Source organism: Gossypium hirsutum, chromosome D13, assembly GCF_007990345.1.
Source record: "Gossypium hirsutum isolate 1008001.06 chromosome D13, Gossypium_hirsutum_v2.1, whole genome shotgun sequence".
In the NCBI taxonomy this organism is placed as follows: Eukaryota; Viridiplantae; Streptophyta; class Magnoliopsida; order Malvales; family Malvaceae; genus Gossypium; species Gossypium hirsutum.
In genome coordinates this window covers 4,247,368-4,271,200 of record NC_053449.1, presented here as the reverse complement: position 1 = coordinate 4,271,200, position 23,833 = coordinate 4,247,368, and the positions used below count along the sequence as shown (strand labels likewise).

At 32.5% G+C, this 23,833-nt stretch overlaps 1 protein-coding gene and 1 pseudogene across 1 annotated transcript; one reads left to right on the top strand and one right to left on the bottom strand.

The window, feature by feature from the left end:
• Positions 1–1,001: 1,001 nt before the first annotated feature.
• Positions 1,002–2,007, bottom strand: LOC121225476 (probable carboxylesterase 12). The gene is made up of 2 exons (XM_041109791.1): positions 2,004–2,007; positions 1,002–1,908 (listed from the first exon to the last, which is right to left on the bottom strand). The coding sequence occupies exons 1-2, from the start codon at positions 2,005–2,007 to the stop codon at positions 1,103–1,105; spliced, it is 810 nt and encodes a 269-aa protein (XP_040965725.1). The 3' UTR covers positions 1,002–1,102.
• Positions 2,008–4,529: 2,522 nt separating this feature from the next.
• LOC121225475 (dynamin-related protein 5A-like) lies at positions 4,530–15,481 on the top strand (annotated as a pseudogene).
• Positions 15,482–23,833: the final 8,352 nt, after the last annotated feature.

The window sequence follows — 23,833 nt, the reverse complement described above, 5'->3', positions numbered from 1 at the left end:
ACGTAATGTTAGATTTGGAAAAATGTTTTGACTGGTACTAACAAATAATAATTTTACATAATTTGATAATTTTACTAACCATTAATACAATTTTTTGACTTAATAATTTTACATTCACATAATGTTAGATTTGGAAAAATGTTTTGACTGGTACTAACAATTAATAATTTTATATAATTTGATAATTTTACTATCCATTAATACAATTTTTTAACTTAATACAATTTATCAATTAATAATTTCACAAACTTAATACTATTTTATCAGAAACGTCAACTCGAAATTATTTCTTCCAAGACCTAAAAACCCTTAAAAGCCTGAACTCTAAACCCTAAAAGCCAAAAAAACCTAACATGAGAAAAACCGCGAAATCGCGTCCACGTCAGAGTGATGTCAGGGTACGCGCCAGGAAATCGCGTCCACGTCAGCGCGAGTTGCTGACATGGCAACAAATCGCGCCCTCAAGGACGATTTCCTGGCGCGTACCCTGATATCGTGCTGACGTGGACGCGATTTCTCGAAAAAAGGAGCATTCCGGTAAACAAGAAAATAATGGGCCCATTTTGGTAATTTTTGAAAAAAAAGGGTTTTTATTGGTGAATTGCCCAAAAAAAACTATTTGTCTCCTTATTCTTTTAGTTTTTTTTTCCATTTTGACTGAAAAAACTATTCTCATCCTAGTTGGACATCCAAGTTGACATTTAAAACCCATTTGAACTGTCATATAGGATTGCCGTTAGGGAGGTAACAAAGCGTAATAGCAAAGTAACTACTTCGTAACAAAAAGAAAACGTAAATGACTAAAACGTAATATTTCAAACATAAGGGACTAAAATGTAATTTAAGGTAAATAAAAGTGACTATTTTTATAATTTACCCGTAATTTTATAACCCTACAGGCATAATAATTCAGAACTCATGCACTCAAAATTCTGAAGAAGATACATAATATAATATTATACTAAAATTTTTTTTGGCAGTACTGATTTCATATCTTTAGGTAACCAAATGCCATCATTTTCATTGAAAATCATCATCAAGTACAACAACAATAACAAAGTGCTAGGACTGAATACGAACCCAAGTCTACTACTACTAAACCTTACCATGGACCCTGGTTCATGAATGCAGCAACCTTCTTCAGCTTAGCCATGGCACTATCGCAAGTGGGTTCTAACAGAGGGAATACATTGTCTTCTCCTTTGCTCTCCATCATCTCCACTTCACCTTTCCATCCAGTCTTCTTCAACCTCTCGCAGTAGTACCACCCCCTGTGTCTCAACACATCCTTTTCAGCAACGCAGACAAGCACCCTGCTACAAACCAGGCTCGCCAAGCTTTGATCTTTAAAGGGATTGATCCATGGGTCGTCAGTTCCACTCGTCGTCGGAGATACCAAACGCCAAAATCTTTCTATTTTGGCCCTTTTATCTGGGTCCTTGGTCTCGTCACCTACTGGTTCTTTGCCCCCAAAATATGGATGTATTAACATAATGCCCGCAAGGTTTATTCCGTCCAGCTTTTCTTTACCGATTCTAATGGCCATATGGTGCGATTTGTTGGCGCCTGTACTATCACCTGATAAATAAACTTTGTTGAAATCAACATGACGGTTCAACCACTTTTCATGGCCGTTTCCGCCGTAATGGGAGGCGAGCCATTTAAGGGCATACTGTGAATCATGGTATGCAATAGGAATAGGGTGCTCAGGGGCTCGCCTGTAATCAACCGGGACGGCGATAACATTGGCTTCTGCAACTAAGGAGTTTAAGTAAGTATGGTACATAGGAGAGGAGGCAGTCCCTATGAAAAATGCTCCGTCGTGAAAGTAGACGAGAAGTGGGAGCTTTTGGGCGGAGGAGGAAGTGGCGTTTTTAGGGACGTAAAGTCGGAGGTATTGGGTGGTTTCTTGTTAATACACGGCATCTTTGGATTCGACGTTTGTTTTGGAATCGATCCCCGGTGGGACGTCGATCTGTGTGCCTACAAGCCTCTCGACGCGCCCATCTTAGTATATGCGAAGAACAGGAGGCCGGCCGTCGAAGGTTATTTCTTCTAACACGGTGGACTCCATGTTCTCCATTAATGGAAAATAACAGTGGCAAACACACACGGATGGAAGGGACTTTCATTTCTTATATGGATTTTATTGATCATGGAGATTCTGAGGGAATATATTATTTTTCTTTTGCTTATTAAATAAAGGGTAAACTATAAAAATAGTCATTTTTATTTGTTTTAAGTTACATTTTAATTATTTATGTTTGTAATGCTACATTTTAGTCACTTACATTATCGTGTTGCAACATTTTAGTAATTGAGCGTTAATTGTCATTAACGGTGTAATGGTAAGCTGACGTGGCACGTTAAATCATAATTTTAAACGAAAATTTTAGGTTAAATTATACAATTAGTCTCTCTATTTTTTTGAGTTATTTTTTTCTTTTATGTTCTTTGAACTTTCCTTCTTCTTTTTTTCTTTATTTTTCATTCTCTTCTCCTTCTCCTTCTCCCTATGTTTTCCTCCCTTCTTCATTTCTTTTAACATAATTTTTTTATGTTTTTCATTTGTTAAAATTAGTCCCCATAGTTTATTTTTGAACAATTTAAATTGGGAAGATCAATCAAAGAGAGGGAGAAGTAGAAGAGAATGGAAAAAAAAAGTTAAAAGAACATAAAAGAAAAAAATTAAATTGCTCAAAAAAAATGGGGACCAATTGTATAATTTAACCTAAAATTTTTGTTTGAAATGATGATTTAATGTGCCACATCAGCTTACTGTTACACCGTTAACGACAATTAATGGCTCAGTGACTAAAATGTTACAACATGTTAACATAACATTTCAAACATAAGTGACTAAAATGTAATATGAGGGTAAACAAAAGTGACTATTTTGATAGTTTACCCTTAAATAAACTGTAAATTTTATGTTCTATTTTACAAAGTGGTAGGAAGAAGAAAAAGTTGAGTTTTTTTTTCAAGTATTCAGGAGTAGTTGTTGAGAGGACTTTTCTCAATATCACCTTAGACCCAAATAAAATTAATTTCAGAATCAAACCCTAAAATAGATGAAAACACTTATAATTATAAAAAAAAATATTGCATCCAGTAATAATTTATATACATATATGTAATATGTATATTGTTCCGTACATTGTTCACTAAATACTAAAATTTTGATTAAATTTAAATACAATGTTGGTTTAAATAAATAAAATGTAAGTCTTGATTAAGTTTGTATAACGAGTCAAACGGGCACCATTTCAATTAGAAATGATTAAAATATCCTTTCTTATAAAGTAATAAATATGATGACAAGAATGTATTTGTTTCTTTTTATATTAAATAAATCTAAAAAAATAACAACAAATGATGTGATTTGAACTCAATGAACCATAGATTTTAAAGCTTAATTTCTACCATTTCAATCAAAGCCACGGTTGATTTTATATAATATTTTCATAACTATATGTTATACATAAAAAATTTCACCCATGACATAGGTGTGCTATAATATATTATATTTAAATTATGTATATATAGATTCAAATCTCACTTGTGTAAACCATGTGAAAGTGAGTTAATTTGAATTTAAGTTATTTAATTCCGCGCTTGTAATGTTTGTTTCTAATAGTAAATATTGATATAGTTTTAAGTCATTTTCGTGGGAATAGTATGCCCTCGTTTCCAGAAGAAAAGAAAATTCAATTTGAGGTAATCGCAATTTCCAGATATAATTCCACAATTGAGTGTCATGACTCAGACAAGTGAACTATTTTCCAGGGCCAAAGGGTAGGCTCTCGCAAGTGTAAAGTGACTGTTACTCAATGGTCCCCAACATACAATATCATAGCTATTGGTGAAGCAAGTATTGGGGTACTCAAGAATACATCAACCATATCCCTTAGGAACTTCCATTTGGAGTACTTATGTCCACTATGCTCTAACTTACAAGAAGAGATTCAACAGTACCTATTTAGGAGTTCTCAAATTACAAGTCACTTTTGGAATAACATCTACACTTTTGTCCAAGTTACCCCATTTATGTAAAAGACTGGGAGGAATGGCTTGCATTAAACCTCTTGTCCAAAGTTTGAGAACTTAAACTGAAACTTCCTTGGAATGTCCTATTTGCTTTCGTTTTATGGGAAGTATGGCTTATTTACAACGTTCTGGCCTTTGGTATAGTTCACCTTAAAGAGCAATTTCTTGATAAGGTGATTTCTATGGTTAGGGAGTTTGTTGCCCTTTCTTAAGTAGTTAAAAGAAGAGATCTCCCCTCATTTGTTCCAGTTACTTGAAAACCGCCTCTAGTGGATTGGTATAAACTTAACACCAATGGTTCCTCTTTAGGTAACCTCGGTAAAGTTGGGGTAGGAGCTCTCGTAAGAAACCACGCTGGAAGCTGAATGGTTGGAGCTTGTCGACATATACCTAGAATCACTAGCGTAGAGCCAAAGCTTTAGGCCTTAAGGGATGATCTCATGATGGCTAGGGAGCTAAACATCGTCAATCTTTAAATAGCAATGGATGCCATTATCATTATTCAGTTTATGTCTTCTGATAAAGTTTATAAGATTGTCTTGTCTCTTTTGATTGATTAACGTAGGATACTCCTCCACAGTATGACTTCTAGGAAACAAATGTGCTGATGCACTAGCCCAATTTGGGAGCAATTTCCAATCTCCTCCTCTGCCAAATGATGATATTTGCTCTCAAAATTTATTCTGTTTATGTAGGACTAGAGGTGAAGTAAAATAATTTTTTTGGTCGATTGGCACCACCTTACTAGCTCCCTTCCCCGGATGCTGCCCTTATGGAGGACACCACCTTACTACCTAAAGTCCCTGTTAGTGTGTAATATGATAGGATGTAATATATTCTGAATACTATAATTTTGGTTTTAAATGATATCTATTCCTTTCTCCACCCAAAAAAAATAGTCGTAACTTAAAAAAAGTGATTATATATATAATATCTGTTTTGAGTGGGATCTATTTATATTTGTATAAAATTTAAGTTATTATACACATTTTCATAACTTTTTATACTATTGATATTTTAAAAATTCAATCGTTAATTTTATCAAGATATTTGTACTTGTCATGCATGTAAAATTTTTAATTGATCTGATATTTCTATCATATCAATATAAAATATTGTATATGTTGACACCATTTTTTTGGATGAAAACGGGGTCGACTTGGGTTTTGGAAAATGAAAACGAAAATGGGAGTCGCCACCGATCCTTTTTGATGAGGTGTGATCGGATCACCTTGCAAAGCGGTTGTTTTTAATAAACGATTTAATTTTATTAAAACAACGATTTTGGTCCACGAAATTCAGAAAAATGGGTTCGGGAGTCGGTTACGCACGAGGAAGGATTAGCACCCTCGATACGCCCAAAATTGGTACCTAGTTGATTACTTAATGTCTTAGTGTCAAAAAACTGAAAACTTTAAAGAAATTTAAAATACGATCCTTAAAAAAAACTCGAATGGCATGGATTAAAATTCAAAAGGATATTTGGCAATTTGGATAAACGAGAAATCGAAACCCAGCACCTTAGGGCATGTTCCTCAAATTTCCAAACGCAAAACATTGCCTTTTTGAAGGGGTATTTAGCTATTTGGTTGAATGAGAAAAATCGACACCCAGCACCTTAGGGCATGTTTTCTCAAATTTCCAAACGCAAGACATTGCCTTATTTTGAAATTTTTAAGAAGGATATTAAGCCATTTGGTTGAACGAGAAAAATCGACACCCAACACCTTAGGGCATGTTTTCTCGAATTTCCAAACGCAAAACATTGCCTTATTTTGAAATATTTTCCTTTTTTGAAATATGATATTAATATGCAAAGTGGAATAATAAATATGATAATGTGAACAAAAATAATATGAGCAAAAACAAATCATTCATGTATATACAATAACAAGTAAGAAAAATTAAAACATTAAAAGAAAATTATGGACATATAAATAAATAAATAAATGAACACTAAGTAAACAAGGATAATAAGGAATAAAAAAATAAAGCTATGAAAATATGAAAATATATGTAAGTTATTGGGAATTATCCATATTTATGGAAAATCAAAGATATGGGTATCAAATAATAGAAAGTCAAAGATATGGGTATCAAATATTGGAAAGTCAAAGATATGGGTATCAAATATTGGAAAGTCAAAGATATGGGTATCGAGATATTGGCATAAAAAAATCTGAGATATTTGCAATATATGGTCCCTAATTGTAAAGTGACTTTGCAAGTTGATCCCTGAACCTCAACTATAAATAGGCATAACCATCTCTCATTCTGTATCTCAAACTTGCCATTCTCTACTTAAGGCATTGTTTTCTCTCTCTCTCTTTGTAAATTCTCACTTGTATTTTGGAGTGAAATATATTTGGTAGTGCTCGAGGACGTAGGCAAAATTTGCTGAACCTCGTTAAATTCTTGTGTTCTTTATTGTATTATTCTGCATGAATTGTGTGTGTGATTGTAGTGATTTATTGTGCTATTAAATTACGATTGAGGGATATTCTGGCTAGGAAAGACCTGGTACTTAAGCGATCCTTGCGATCCACCTCTCTTTCCTGGGAATTGAACTTAGTGTGATTTTTTAGTACAATAATTTTACTCTTTTACACGCTTCCGCACAACATAAGTATATATAAGTATACTTTATATATTTATGTAAAAGAGAAGAACTATGTATGTATAAACATATTATGTAAATGTATTCACGTTTATACATATATATATAAAATATAAAAACATATCTACATATTTTAAAATTTTATATAAATATATATATAAGTAAGTATATACATATACGTATGTGAATTAAAATATGAAAAGTATATATGTATAGGTATATATATATATATGAATCATAATATATAAAGTACATATATAAAATAAATATTTTAAAAAATGAAGAATATGTAAATATATATATTTATGAAAATAAAATACATATATATAGATATGTAAATATGTACAAAAATCATACAATATACATAAAAAATGTAGGTATGTATATAACTATATATATATAAAAGCAATTATAATAATAATAATAACAATAATAATATGAAATTTATTAAGGAAATAAACAAACTAACAAAAGGACTAAACTAAAAAATTAAAATGAAATTCGGGGTTAAATCTAAATAAAATCAAAGGGAAGGGACCACATTGAACACGCGAATAACATAGAGGGGCTGGAAGGGAAATTTTCCCTTCCTCTCTAAAACGCATAGCTTCAAAGGGGATTAAATTGAAATCTAAAATAAAATAAAGGGATAAATTTAAAGAAATAAAAAAACTAATTGTGGAGGCATTAAAAAGCGGAGGGGCTAAAAGCGCAAATAGCCCCTCCAAGCATAACACGCGGATCTTGACCTGGAGCGGGTCGGACGTTGGGTCAGGAGCCCAAAACTACGTCGTTTTGGGGCTTACCTGACCCTCCCAAAACGGCGTCGTTTTGTAAGGGCTATAAAAGCCAAATTTTTTTTTTCAAATTTCCTCATTTTTCTTTTCTCAAAAACAAAAACCTTAAAAAGCTCTCAAACCTTCCCCCTTTCTCCGATGTCAGGCCTGAAATCTGGCGGGAGAGCCACCGTCAACGCCGTCGTGCACGGCGGCGGGGAGACCAAAAGTCTCCCCTTTTTTCGGCCGAATGGTCTCCTCGGCCTCTTGAACGCTCCGGTGTCGGTAAAACAAGGTAAAGATGCTTCATTTCTTTTTTTGTTTAATATTTTGAAAAAATAAGAAAAAAAAAGCAAAAAAAAAACGAAAATAAGAAAATAACCTTCAATCTTTTCTTTCTTCTAAACCGTTTTTTTTATTACAATGGTTTTTAATCAGTTTTACACCGATTTCCCCAAAAACATAAGCCCCCCTTTTACAATGATTTATTCTTGGCTTTATAGCTGATTTACATAAGTTTTTTTAGTCTATTTCTTTGCTTGCTGATGTTTCCTCTCTGTCATTGCAGGCATGGGCGCACGTGGGTGGAGATGACAGTGGCAGTTGGCGGTGGTTGCGGCGTTGAGGGCAGGTAAGCTAGGGTTTCAGTTCTGAAACCTTAGTTTGACCATGGAGGCTGAGACCTTAGACCCAATGCAACTGGGCTCGGTTATTGGGTCTAATTTGGGGTATTGGGCTAGTGTTGTATTGGGTTTGGTAATGGGGTTTAATTGTTTTGGGCTGAGGGTTAGTGGGTTATTTAGGTGGGTTAGGTTAGTTGGGTATTGAAAGTTTGGGCTAGGGCAAAATGGGTCTGGTATTTGGGCCCGTTATTTGTGTTTGCTGTTTGTTTTTTTGCTTTGCCTCTGCTTGTTGGGCCCGGGCATAAATTGGGTTGTACAGCTGCCCCTCTTTGCTCGTTGTCGTGTAACGAGAACAGAGCAAAGACTAAGAAAGGCCAATTTTGTCCGGTCTCGCCGAGTCTTGACTTCTTTTGATGTTTTTCTTCTTCAGGTAGTCATTCCAGTCCACTACGTCTTATCGCTTCGATCTACTCCACTGCACTTCAGAGAGATATGACCTGTAGTTTCAATACACTCTGCTGCAACTTTAAGGGGATGAGATTTTGGTTCTTCGATCCACTCCATCGTAATATCAGGGAGATAGGATTTGTAACTCGTAACTTTTGGAAAGTAAGATTCGTCATTGTGGCTTTAATCTTTTTAACTGCAATGTCGGAGAAACAAGATTCACCAATTTGGTTTTAATCTGTTCCACTGCATCGCTTGGGGCGTAAGATTCGCTGTTGTAGCTTTAATCAAGATTCACCGATGTGGCTTTAATCTTTTTAACTGCAATGTCAGAGAAACAAGATTCACCAATTTGGCTTTAATCTATTCCACTGCATCGCTTGGGGCGTAAGATTCACTGTTGTAGTTTTAATCAAGATTCACCAATGTGGCTTTAATCTTTTTAACTGCAACGTCAGAGAAACAAGATTCACCAATTTGGCTTTAATCTATTCCACTGCATTGCTTGGGGCGTAAGATTCACTGTTGTAGCTTTAATCAAGATTCACCGATGTGGCTTTAATCTTTTTAACTGCAATGTCGGAGAAACAAGATTCACCAATTTGGTTTTAATCTGTTCCACTGCATCGCTTGGGGCGTAAGATTCGTTGTTGTAGCTTTAATCAAGATTCACCGATGTGGCTTTAATCTTTTTAACTGCAATGTCGGAGAAACAAGATTCACCAATTTGGCTTTAATCTATTCCACTGCATCGCTTGGGGCGTAAGATTCACTGTTGTAGTTTTAATCAAGATTCACCAATGTGGCTTTAATCTTTTTAACTGCAATGTTAGAGAAACAAGATTCACCAATTTGGCTTTAATCTATTCCACTGCATTGCTTGGGGCGTAAGATTCGCTGTTGTAGCTTTAATCAAGATTCACCGATGTGGCTTTAATCTTTTTAACTGCAATGTCGGAGAAACAAGATTCACCAATTTGGCTTTAATATATTCCACTGTATCGATTGGGGCGTAAGATTTGCTGTTGTAGCTTTAATCAAGATTCACCGAGGTGGCTTTAATCGTTTGAATTGCAAACTATGGTTTCTTCGATCTGCTTCACTGTCAGTACAGGAAGGCAAGATCTGCTATCTTCATTGATCTGTTCTCTGGGAAACATGACCTGTATAATCCATTTGATGGACCTATTTATGCCTAGTGTTTAGGATGTCATGATTAAAATGAATCAAAATTTCCTAACTAGATGTGTATGAATGATATTTGCATGAATGCAGAATGTCATGAGAATAATCCATTTTTTAATGTTTGAGTTGTTATTGCTTATTTTTTATCACTGACGTGTTACAACGCCTTCTTGCTTGGCTGGCATATCCAAAGAAACACTTAATCAGATTGCCCCCACTGCAAACCTCCAAGTTCAATCCACTAGGATGCAAAATTTGAACCATCATTCTCCCACTGTAACCTAAGGGTAGAAAAATATGGCTTTTTCTTAATCTTCTGCTATCACAATTCAAGGATACAGAATGTGAAACTCTTTGGTCTCCTACACCATTCCCAAGGTGTCATACCAAATGTCTATGCACAATGAAGTATTTTCTTCTCACAGAAAACCTTTTCTTATTGCTTGGTGAACATCGCTTGTTTTTTCATTGAAGCTTTGTCACCAACACGGCATCTTCTCATTTTGTTCAATCCTTATTTGGACAACAAAGTTTGAAAGGATAGTCTTGATTTAGGCTTTTCCTTCTTAGATATTTCACCCTTTAAACTTGGTGTTTTTTAAACAATAGTCCTGTTTCAGGTTCCTATATTATTTAGAAACTTCTAGAGTAATATGCAAACTTCCCTTGTGAAAGTAATATTTGTCCATTAATCATTATTCCAATGCAACATGCTTGCAAAAAGGGTTATAACAATGGATAAGAATAAAGATGGTTCTGAGCATAGCTCAAAATGAATAAATTATCAAATAGTAAAGAATGATAATAATAAAAAATTTGATTGGGAATGTATATCTTAGAAAAGAAAAAGTTTTCCAAGAACAACAAATTTAATATATAAATAATATGAAGGTTGGGTGCCCCAGATATCTCAGCTTGAATTTCTCTGTACAAACTTTCTGAAGACGTGTTTAGGAGATCAGCAGGACTTTGTCGATGCCCCAAGATGTCGCCTACCCTTTCCTACTAATTCAGGTATAGCAAGATCACCATATGCCACGATCTGATCAAAATTTGAGCTGTTCTGATCGCCTCATCCCCCAATTTGATCCAAAATTTGAGTCGCTCTGATCACTTAATGTCCTATTATGATCAAAAGTTTGACCCGCTCTTTTTGGGTTTTCAACTCAAATCCCCTTTGGTCTGAAGGTGCCCTTTGCGGGTTTTCACCCTGGCCTCTCCCTCTTTTTTTTTTTGAACTTATTGGATTAGGCATGTCCTCGTTATCCTTTCCGATCAAGATTGACGCTTTTCCAAATAAGGCCTTCCACATAAGGTTCTTCCCATCTTGGCATGAAGTTCTTTTTGTGTGGGAAGGATCTTCTTCGATACTAGGTCCTCTCATGGAATTCTCTTCTTTTTCTCTCTCTTTTTTTTTGAGCTCACATCATTTGCTTTTGGCGTATTTGACCATGATGGATAACTTTGAACATTCCTCCTTGATCGGGATTGGGTCCAAAAACTCAGAAAGAATCTCGTCTTCAATAGGCAAAATTGCGATAGGCCCAAGAGAACGGCATTGCCCCAACAGAGTTTTTTTTTCAAAGTGCCCTTTGCGGATTTTTACCTTGGTCTTTTCTTCAATCTTTTCTTTCTTCTGAACCATTTTTTTATTACAATGGTTTTTAATCAGTTTTACACCGATTTCCCTAAAAACAGAAGTCCCCCCTTTTACAATGATTCATTCTTGGCTTTATAGCCGATTTACATAAGTTTTTTTAGTCTATTTCTTTGCTTGCTGATGTTTCCTCTCTGTCATTGCAGGCATGGGCGCACGTGGGTGGAGATGACAGTGGTAGTTGGCGGTGGTTGCGGCGTTGAGGGCAAGTAAGCTAGGGTTTCAGTTCTGAAACCCTAGTTTGACCATGGAGGCTGAGACCTTGGACCCAATGCAACTGGGCTCGGTTATTGGGTCTAATTTGGGGTATTGGGCTAGTGTTGTATTGGGTTTGGTAATGGGGTTTAATTGTTTTGGTCAGAGGGTTAGTGGGTTATTTAGGTGGGTTAGGTTAGTTGGGTATTGAAAGTTTGGGCTAGGGCAAAATGGGTCTGGTATTTGGGCCCGTTATTTGTGTTTGCTGTTTGTTTTTTTGCTTTGCCTCTGCTTGTTGGGCCCGGGCATAAATTAGGCTGTACAGCTGCCCCTCTTTGCTCGTTGTCGTGTAACGAGAACAGAGCAAAGACTAAGAAAGGCCAATTTTGTCCGGTCTCGCCGAGTCTTGACTTCTTCTGATGTTTTTCTTCTTCAGGTACTCATTCCAGTCCACTGCGTCTTATCGCTTCGATCTACTCCACTGCACTTCAGAGAGATATGACCTGTAGTTTCAATCCACTCTGCTGCAACTTTAGGGGGATGAGATTTTGGTTCTTCGATCCACTCCATTGTAATATCAGGGAGATAGGATTTGTAACTCGTAACTTTTGGAAAGTAAGATTCGTCATTGTGGCTTTAATCTTTTTAACTGCAATGTTGGAGAAACAAGATTCACCAATTTGGTTTTAATTTGTTCCACTGCATCGCTTGGGGCGTAAGATTCGCTGTTGTAGCTTTAATCAAGATTCACCGATGTGGCTTTAATCTTTTTAACTGCAATGTCGGAGAAACAAGATTCACCAATTTGGCTTTAATCTATTCCACTGCATCGCTTGGGGCGTAAGATTCACTGTTGTAGCTTTAATCAAGATTCACCAATGTGGCTTTAATCTTTTTAAATGCAATGTCAGATAAACAAGATTCACCAATTTGGCTTTAATCTATTCCACTGCATTGCTTGGGGCGTAAGATTCGTTGTTGTAGCTTTAATCAAGATTCACCGATGTGGCTTTAATCTTTTTAACTGCAATGTCGGAGAAACAAGATTCACCAATTTAGCTTTAATGTATTCCACTGCATCGCTTAGGGCGTAAGATTCGCTGTTGTAGCTTTAATCAAGATTCACCGATGTGGCTTTAATCTTTTTAACTGCAATGTCGGAGAAACAAGATTCACCAATTTGGCTTTAATCTATTCCACTGCATTGCTTGGGGCGTAAGATTCACTGTTGTAGCTTTAATCAAGATTCACCGATGTGGCTTTAATCTTTTTAACTGCAATGTCGGAGAAACAAGAAATTTGATGTAAAATAAAGAATCTAACCTGTTTTATCCAATGGCAAAACTAGGGGTTCGGCATGGCCCCTGCCCGCCCTAAAATAGAAAATTTTTCATTTAGGCCCTTTAAAATTTTTAAAATTTTAAATTAGTAAAGGTAAAATTACACTTTTCCCCCTTAAAATGATAAAAATATGATTTAATCTTTTAAAATTATAAAGATATAGACTATTAAAATAGTGAAATTACATTTTTACTACGTAAAAATTACAATTTAATTCATCCCTAAAAATTTTTCTAAATTCGCTCCTGATTTTGTCTATCTATATTTCTTTTTGCAAATATTGAATAATGGGAAATTTTCACCAATAAATGTCTTATCTTTGTAGAGTTTGAAACTTTGTAGGAAAGAAATTTTGTAGTCATCGTCGCGTGTAGTTGATTTTCATAAATTGGAAAGTTGCGTTTATTTTACGGAAAATAGTTTTTTACCATCAAATCATACAATTTTTAATGCACCAAAGATTTTTTATTTTTTATTTTTTATCTTTCATGTTTTCACATCTATATCTAGGGTTTATAATCATTTTTCCTCATTCGATTTTGCAATTTTCTTTTAAATATGGTATATTTTATTATTACATTCAATATTTATTAATAAAAATGTAATTTTAATATTATAAAAATAGAGTTAAATCACAAATTAATAATAATTTTTATTTTCAATTTAATCCATTTAACTCAACAATTAATGCACTTTTCAATAATATATACACAATTATAATTTTTTTACCCATTTATTTTATTTAGTTTATTTTTCTTATTTTTCTTTCATGTTGAACAACGCAGATATCAATTAAATCGATTGAATTGATAGAGTCGATCTAGTTTTGATATCATCGAAAAAATTTGTTTTTATAAATTTAAAGAAAAGGTTAATCACACCAAACGTTACTAAATTATGACTTAAAATTTAAATTTGTTCTCAAACTTTAAAAATTTTAATTGAAATATCGAAGTATTTGTATTGTACCGATTAAGTCCTTCTATCAACTTAGCTATTATGCTTAAGCTAATATCAATTCAAAACAAGTGGACCAAATTGTAAACACATGTGTACCTATTGCATGAACGACTTGACAATGTTTTAAAAACCAAACCCGGCTAGCAAACATATGTATTCTTCAAAACCCAAAGTTCCAACAACTCTAACACCATGTTTGGTTGGGTGTATTGGCTATGCCAATACACCCCTAATCGGTGGGCCCCACTTAAGCTCCCTTTATTCCGTTGTTTGGTTCATGGTAATGCTATTACGGGTGTAATCCATTACTGCCCTAATCGGTGAAATCCATCGATTTCTAATCCGCCCCTTCTACTCAGTTTAGGTGTTGCTTCACTTTACCCTCCCTGTTTTACCCTTTGCCTCTTCTGTTCCCCTTTGCCGTCAGGAAGGAGATTCAAGATGAGATAGATAGAGAAATCGGCCGAACCAAGCAAATCTCCAGTGCTCCAATTCATTTTAGGCGCTATCATGTTCTGATTCATGTTTCCTTTGACTTAGATATTGGAAGGCAAATCTTATCGGCTGAAATTCCCTTAGGTTGGTGTCGTGAATCGCTCACAAGCAGATATTAACAAGAATGTTGATATGATTGCTGCTTGACGTAGAGAGCGTGAATATTTTTCTACTACGCCTAAATATAGGCATCTTGCTCATAGAATGGGTTCTGAGCATCTTGCTAAGATGCTTTCAAAGGTAATCTATAGGGCGTTTATTTCTTTTTTCCTTTTTTTTGTACTTTTTATCCTATACTTTCTTGTAAAGGACAAGATGATACTGGGTTTAGTGCTATCTTTTCTTAAGTTGTATTAACTTTGTCATACTGGTTAATGTCTCAGCATTTGGAAACTGTTATCAAGTCTAGAATCTTTGGCATTCAGTCCCTTATTAATAAAATAATTGCTGAACTTGAAACCGAATCGAGTCGCCTTGGAAATCCTATTGCAGCTGATGCGGGTGTAAGTGTGCTCTTGTGTGTGGATTTTGGAATTCTTTGGCTATTCCACTTGCAGTTGATTATTAGTTATAAGCTCTTTAGGAATTACTGATGATTGAGATGCTTATACAAGGGAAGTTGTACACAATTATGGAGTTTTGCCGTCTTTTTGATCAAAATTTCAGAGAACATTTGGATGGGGTGTATGTATCACGTCTTGTTTTACCTTCCTTAATACACCTGTCTTTAACATCATTCAATTTTGCTAATTTTGTTAGAGATTTTGTCTTGACTTTCAATGTTGTTCACAGGCGTACTGGTGGTGATAAGGTTTACAATATTTTCGACAACCAACTTCCTGCTGCTTTGAAAATGTTGCAATTTGACAGGCAACTATCAATGAAGAATATTAAGAAGCTCATTACTGAAGCTGATGGAAGCTGATGGCTATCAACCACATTTAATAGCTCCTGAACAAGGATACCGTCGTTTGATTGAATCTACTTTAGTTACTATCAGAAGTCCAGCTGAGGCTGTTGTTGATGCGGTATGAAAGTAAATTTTAGAAAAAATGCTATATCTGTCATATTCAATTTGGCATGCCAAGATCATCTGGTTTTCTTTTTCTTTCAGCATCAGTTCAGTTGTGATTCTTAAAAAAAAATTTCTTTCAAGTATCAATATTCTTGCTATCCTCTACTATTTAGTTGTCTTACATAAAAAATGTTGATAATTTTTAACTGCTATTAAGGTCTCGATTTACTAGGGATCATGTTGGTCATAGACTGATGCTTCAAATTGGATTGATTTCATTTGTTACATTTTTCAGACTCATTCCATTCTGAAGGATCTGGGTCACAAGGCTATGAGTGAAACTCCGGTATGTTCCCATCTTTGCTTATATTGTTCATGTACCAAAGAAATTTTGCCTGCTATTTTTCTATCTTTTGACATTGAGTTTAGTATTCTTCAAGGTTTATAAGAGTCAACATGGTTTGGTTTTCAGGAGTTAAAGCAATATCCTGCACTCAGAGTAGAGGTGGGAAATGCTGCGATCGAGTCTCTTGAAAGAATGAGGGTTCAGAGCAAAAAAGCAACACTTCAACTGGTTGATATGGAATGTTGTTACCTTACAGTTGAGTTCTTCTGAAAGCTTCCTCAAGATGTGGATAAGGGTGGCAGTGCTACGCAATCAATATTTGACCGATACAATGACTCCTACCTGAGGAGAATTGATAGGTTCATATACACAAAAAGTTGAGGATGGATCTCAATTGTTTGAAACTTAATCGAAGGATACTATTATTCAATGTATTTTATTTCTGATAATGGGTTTCTAACAATGTGTGAGCAGGAAGTACAGTTTTGTCTTACGTAAATATGGTCTGCGCTACTTTGCGCCACTCGATTCGAAAGTCTATTGTTTATTGTCAAGTCCGTGAAGCTAAAAGAAGCCTGCTTGACTTTTTCTACACGGAATTGGGTAAACTGGAGGTGAGAAATGTCCTCTCTTAACCAACTTACCGTCTGTTACTTATTTTGGTGAAACAGATGATCAGTGAATAATTTCTGGGAAATTTCTTTTGTAGCAAAAACGATTATCGGCATTACTGAATAAGGATCCAGCAATTATGGAACGCTGATCCTCTCTTGCGAAGAGACTGGAATTATATAGGAGTGCATAAGCTGAAATCGATACGGTCACTTAGTCGAAGTAAGAGTGGGTAAATTTAGATCCATGGGGCATGGTATTGGGATCTGTTTTGTTGTATTTTCGTTAAAGAAATATATTTTTACCATATTTTAGAATGCAAACATCATTTGTTGTGTATTCTGAGTTTCTTTAAAGCTGTATAATATGCAAATGTTTTGCCACTTTATCGCTTATGTGATTTTTCATTCATTAATTTAAGCATCCGAACACATTTTGGAAATAACTTGAGTTTGACCCAAATACCTCTCGATTTTTTCTTTTTTCTTTTTGCAATTTATTAATTTAAGCATTTTTTAGATAAATTTTAAAATTACTAGATAAATTCTCTTCCCATGCTTCGGAAAATTAGTCATATTTTGACTAAGATATTTATATTGGAATATAATGATTTGATTCTAAATTGGTCATATTTTGAATAAGATATATAAATATATAGTAATTTGACTCAAGAAAATTAACTTGGAAGGTTTTTCGATATAATGTTCAAAATCACTCAACTTCTAAATACAATAATACAAGCATGCAATAAATTAATACATGATATAAAAATAATATCAAAAATAATATCAAAAATAATATATTTTAATTATAATATATTTAATAATAATTATGTTAATTTATATTTATAGTATCATATATTATTATTTGAGTAAATTCATATAAGAATATTAATTATTAAGAATTTTATTAAATTATATATTTTAATTATAATATATTTAATAATAATTATGTTAATTTATATTTTATAGTATCATATATTATGATTTCAGTAAATTCATATAAGAATATTATTTATTAAGAATTTTATTAAATTATATATTTTAATTATAATATATTTAATAATAATTATGTTAATTTATATTTTATAGTATCATATATTATGATTTCAGTAAATTCATATAAGAATATTATTTATTAAGAATTTTATTAAATTATATATTTTAATTATAATATATTTAATAATAATTATGTTTAAATATGATTAAATTATTTATTATTGATATTAATAATCTTATTAAAATTTAAATAACAATAACAATCATCATTTACCAAAACAAATTTATGCTATGGGTATTCTAGTCATTTTAGTTTTTTCCATTATGCTATTACACCTCTATTCCATTCAACCAAACACAAGAATACTATTACGCCTCTATTCCATTACATTCAACCAAACAATTGATTTGCTATTACACCTCTAATCCATTACACTTCTATTCCATTATGCCTTTATTCCATTACGCCTCTATTCCAATACAGCGAACCAAACGTGCTGTAAGAGTGTGCTTGGTTGGATGGAAAAGTGGAAAGAAAATAAATTTTGATGTGCTTGGTTGAGAAGAAAAGTGAGAGAAAAGAAAATAAGAGAGATGATCATATTTCATCCTAATGCATAAAAATCAATTATTCCAAATTAGAATGATAAGAGGAGAGAAAATGAAGCAGATGTGCATATTAGTTCAAAATTATGCATTTTTTCAAATATTTTATTTTTATTTCATTTTTCATTTTTCAATTCTATCTAGCAGTAGAAGAAATGTACTTTTTCTTCCCTTTTTTTTCTATCTTTCCTACCAATTATACTTATGGAAAGAAAAATCTAAGCTAAATTTTGTTTAAAAAAATTAAAATCTCAAAACATAGATAAAACCCGAATTAAATAGGGATTTTTTTTCTCCATTTTCAGTTTTTTGTTTTCAATTTTTTTCATGTTTGAAGTAGTTCTCAATAATTACAATTATATGTAATGGTTGAATCGCTTAAGTTATCAATTTTCAATTGAATTGAATGGTTAGATTTGATTCCAATAACATTGCAACTTGAATATGATGTGTTTAAAAAAGAAAACCTAAATTATAATGACACGGTTTTTTTTTTAACATGTTAAATTGAAAATTATCAATACAATAAGTACGCAATGTTTATAATTTAATCCATGTGTATTAAAAATGCACTACATCATATCTAAATTGTCATTTAATACTTTTTTTTGAACATCTCATTACAGATTTAGATCATATCAGCTCTTCCCAGTTCATAAATAAAAATATGATGTGCTTCAACGCACTCGAACTCAGATCTTCTAGTATTAACAACAATAGCCATACTAATACATGGGCTTTTGCGAAAGGGACTTGACCCGTATTCTAGCCCAATATAAGTTGTTGCAAACAGACCCAAAAACAACCACTTATTTCTATCTAAGCAGGATTTATTTCTATGCTGCGAGATTGGCGAACTCCACCATGTTTCCTGCTCCATGTGGTTGACTCGTGCAACACATTTCCTTATGACAAATGTATATTACATAAAAGTTTTTGGACAAAACATCCATAAAATATTTATAAAATAATTTATAATTTAAAAAAAAAACGAAAGCGAAAACCGTGTGGACCTCTACAAGAAATGATAAGAGAAAAGTAAAAGTCTGCTTTTTATAATACAAATCATTATTATCTAAAAATATTTTCTTTCCACCTGCAACTCACTCATATTTTAGGTTCGAGTCATGATGTTAGTGGTTTTTTTTTTGATATAAGCAAACAATTAGATTACAACGAGAAAGGAGGATGAGTTGACATATACAAGGATTAAATCTTAAATCTCGTGTCAATCAACTTAAAACCCAATAAATACACTATTGAACAAATGGCATGATTTGTTGTTATTAAAGATGTGCATGTTGTACCACCATATTTTTTAAAATATTAAAATAGAAGCATTGATAGAAACTATCCTAAATTCTTAATTCTCCGATTAGAATTATTTATAAGCTGAATCGAATGCAGTTAGGTTTATGTATGATATTAGTATTCTGTTTATTTTATATAAGCTTAAAATTTTATCTAAACTCACTTATATTTATAATTAAATAGTTAACTCAAGTCTATTTTAAGTTCGCTCATATTTTATAAAATATATATTATTTTTAATTTAATTTTTAATACTACAGGTCATCTTTTATTACAATTTTAAATTTAGATAACTTAACATGTTTTTAAAATTATTTAAATAGTATTGTATTAATTATATATTTACTTTTTTTGTGATATAAATTACATAATATATAAAAATAAAAATATATTACAAAAACATAAAAGGGGTATTTGAGTCGGGCTCAATTCTTGAATGTTGACACCAAAGCCTGAACCTTATTTAAAATGAGTCTATTTTTTTACCCAAACCAAATCTTCTCATATTTTAAACGGGCCTTCGAGCTTGAACAAATAATTTGACCATGGACAAAGCTATTTCCAATGAAAAAGCAAACATGAAGATATTTTTTTATAATACGAGTTAAGATCATTCTAAAATTTAAAAAAAAATTATTAACATGTAAAAATTTATATAATTTTATAATGATTTACATATAAAAAATCATGCCAACAAGACATATACATATAACATTTTTATAAACCAAATTATTATAACAAGTTATATGAATATAAAATAAAACAAATACAATATACGACATTAATACTAAATTATTTTTTAATATAATTAACTAAAATAAATTGTACAAAACATAACATCATATAGAAAAATAATATAAATATTGTTGATATTGGACTCAATAAGGGAAGGATGGAGAGAAGAAGAGAATAGTTGTTGAGAAGGTCGATTCACTCGGTCAAGACGGAGAGCAGGAGATCAAGGATAACAAGGATGGAGAGAATGCTAAAGATAAAAACTTCGAAGAGTATTGGTAGAATGTAGGCTTAGTATCCTCAAGAGTTGATTTCCTCTTCATCGTTCTTGGAGATATTTATAGGTGAGAGTCCCTGGTAATATGGTGTTAACATGTTGGACTTACCATCTAACCATCATTATGGAGCACGTGAGGGGGATGCCTGTGACATGATAAATCTTGTCCTCCCTTCTGACTCTAATGGGATAAAGTAGTTGAGCTCATGTGATATTTGGTGACCAAATGACTCTATGTTTCCAGTGAAGACTGAGCCATCCATTGTCCGGATAGTCCCTTTGAGAAGGTGAATTCACAAGTATCCTCCTAACTCACTGATGATAAACTTATTGTTCAGACAACTCCTAAACTTACCTAGTGTCTTACCGCGGATAGAGATATAAACAAATATATATATAAACACATACAAAATAGTTCACATTACATTTCACTTCAAACTCGCATTAAAAGGTCAATATCGTAGCTAACCCTCTCATTATGATATAAGACTAAGCTTAGTTGTCCCCTAACAAGTGTATAAAATTCAAACTTGCTGTTCTCATTGATTTTGGGGTTAACTTTTAGTATTAGTTATTATAAATTGTACATAATATATATTTTAATCTAAACAATGATTATTGAATATTAAAAATTTTAAATTTTGATCAAATTTAATATTTAACATATATTTTAATTCAAAATAATTTGATATTAATGTAAATAATTAACATTTTTAACTTTTTTTATTAAAAAAATTGAAGTGAATTTTTTTGCAAAACAAATTAATTCTAACTATATTAATATTTTTATGTTGAAATGGGTGTTTTTAATAACAATTCATGTCAATATTTAGATAAATTAATTATTAATTTGATTTATTCCTTTTGAAGAAAATTTATTAAAATATCATAAAATATTTTCAATTCTTCAAAATCTTTAAAACAATTATCTAAAATAGTTTGATAATTTTTTAATATTTTTGAGATTATCACAAATCTATTTTTAAGTATTTTAAAGTTGATTTTTTAAACTTTGAACACAATGTTCCTAACGTCAATCCCTCAAGTAGTTAAATTGTAAATGGAGATAAGTAAGAGCTCGCGGTCAGAAGTATTTTAAGATCAATCTCAGAAATGGGTCTCTCAACAACTCTAATTATTTAACAGATAAGAGATACGTATCCAAGCATCAAATGTAGTTTATTAGTAAGAAATTGTAAGACAACTTCATTTTTTTTATATCTTTTATTGTATATCTTTTTGTTATTTATCGAAAATCTTTATACAAGTTTTTAATCCATCTTGTTATTGCTAAAAAATTGTAAAACGAGAGGTTGATAGTTGAACTTTGAAAGTTAAGAGTAATTTTTACTATTATCATTGTAAAAGATAAAAAGAAAGGTTTCCATCTTATCCTACATAGAAGATAAATTGAAAATGCTTTCGTGAGTGAGTTAAGAGAGATCTTTATATTAACTTTCTCGAGCTAAGTAGAGGAGGTGGGTTAGTATGGCGCAACCTGTATAAACCCTTATATTAGCTTTTCTTTCCATTCACATTAGTTTAAGTTTTATTGTCTTGATTAAATGGATTTCTACAAAAATACCTTAAAGTTTTAAGGATTCAATCCACCCTTTCTTTGATTCATTTTATACGTTGAGAGCCAACACTCAACGGAGTCAATTATTCTGGTTAAAATGCTCATATGGGTAAACATGATTTTAGTGAAAATACTACCTTGGATATATAACTATTTTAACTTGTCTTACTAATATAGTCTTTTTTAATAGTGAAAGGGAATTTTTCAAGAAAAAATTAGGTTAATATTTTAACTGAAATAGTTAATATTATTAAATATGTTGAGGGTGAGTATCTATTTAGAGGTGTTCATAAGTTGGGTTGGTCGGACCTATGTATGATATTAACATTCTTTATGCCTGTCCAAGCTCGGTTCGACTCGAAATATGAGCTTAAAATTTTGCTCAAGCACGTCCATATTTGTGAATGGCTAACTCAAAACCATTTTAGGTCTGCCCATATTATTTTTAATTTAATATTTAATAATTTATATATTTTTATTTATTAAAATTTTATATATAGTCACCTTAGCAATTTATAACGTTTACATCATAGTAGTTTGTATTATATACTACTATAGATTTAATTTTTATGTGTTATAAATTACGTAATGTATAAAAATAATATACCATAAAATATTATTAACTTAAAAATAGGTCAGGTTGGGTCGAGCTTGGGTCTTGAATGTTCAAGCTCAAGCTCGACCCATATTTTAAATAAGCCTAATTTTTTTACCCAAGCCCATTTTTTGAGCTTAATATTTTTGCTCAAACACTTTCAAATTTCGAGTAGGCCTTCTGGCTTGGTGAGTAGCCTGACCCTTGAATAACTCTAGTATCTGCTATGGAGTGTCTCACTCCATCAACAAAAGTTATTGTTCCCTTGTTGGGGTTGTCTCTCGTACTATGAGGAGAGCCCAAAGGGGTTTATGGAGTTTAGGGAGTGCTTCAATTGGTGGAGATACGACCTACAAACTCATGAGAGAAGTGTTGGCCAAGTGGTACTAGATATGCAAAGGTAAGACATTTGAGCCTTAGTTGGTGGTTTGAACCACCACAGGCATAATATGCATAATTAGTATTTCGCACAATATTAACACTTCTCCCATGAGCTTGCAAGTCATATCTCCACCAACCGAGGTGCTCCCTAAACTTCGTGAACCCTTTTAGGCTCTCATTGGAGTACGGGAGATAAAACCTGACATAGGGACAATACCTTCTATTGAAGGAGTGAGACACTCCATAGTAGATACTTGCCCTCAACAGTGGAGGTATTGTTCTTAAAGTGTCTATGCTCGATTTTAGCCTCGGGTTTTTGTCTCCCTACTCCAAAAGAGCCCAAAAGGATTCATGGAGTTTCGATAGGAGCACCTAAGCCCACCAAGAAAATGTCCTATCATTTGACCTTGGTAGCATTCAGACCCATGCCTTTAAAAGGTCTTAGTGGGTAAGAACAATCACTTGGCAACTTTTTTTCGTTTTGGTACATGCTATGACATGTTACTTTAATATTTTGCCACGTTGTAAGCTAAAAATTATATTTTTAATAAAAATTTGAAGTGATATTCTAATACATTCTCAAAATGTCATGTCATCACATAAACTAAATCCGAGAAATGTTACCAAGTTTAGAGGCTAATGTGGATAAATGGACAAAAAATTTTAAGGGCCAAGTTGAGAAAAATTATGAAGTTTGGGAACTAAATGTTACCTTATATCTATTATAAAAGTAAAAAAAAAAGATAAATCCCCAAACTATACATGAAGTATGATTTAATGTGTAATTGTATACATGAACTTTGATTCTCTGTAATTTTATACATGAAATTTTTCAACACAATTATTGATATAAAATCATTTTATATTTATATATTGCATATATAAATAATTATATTTATCCAATATAAAAATAAATTGATGTATTTATTTTTTTAAATATGTATGATTAAATCAAAATTAAAGTTTCAAGTATATGTTTTAAACACAATTAGAGTTTTACGTGTATAATTACACCAAATTAAAACTCATGTATAC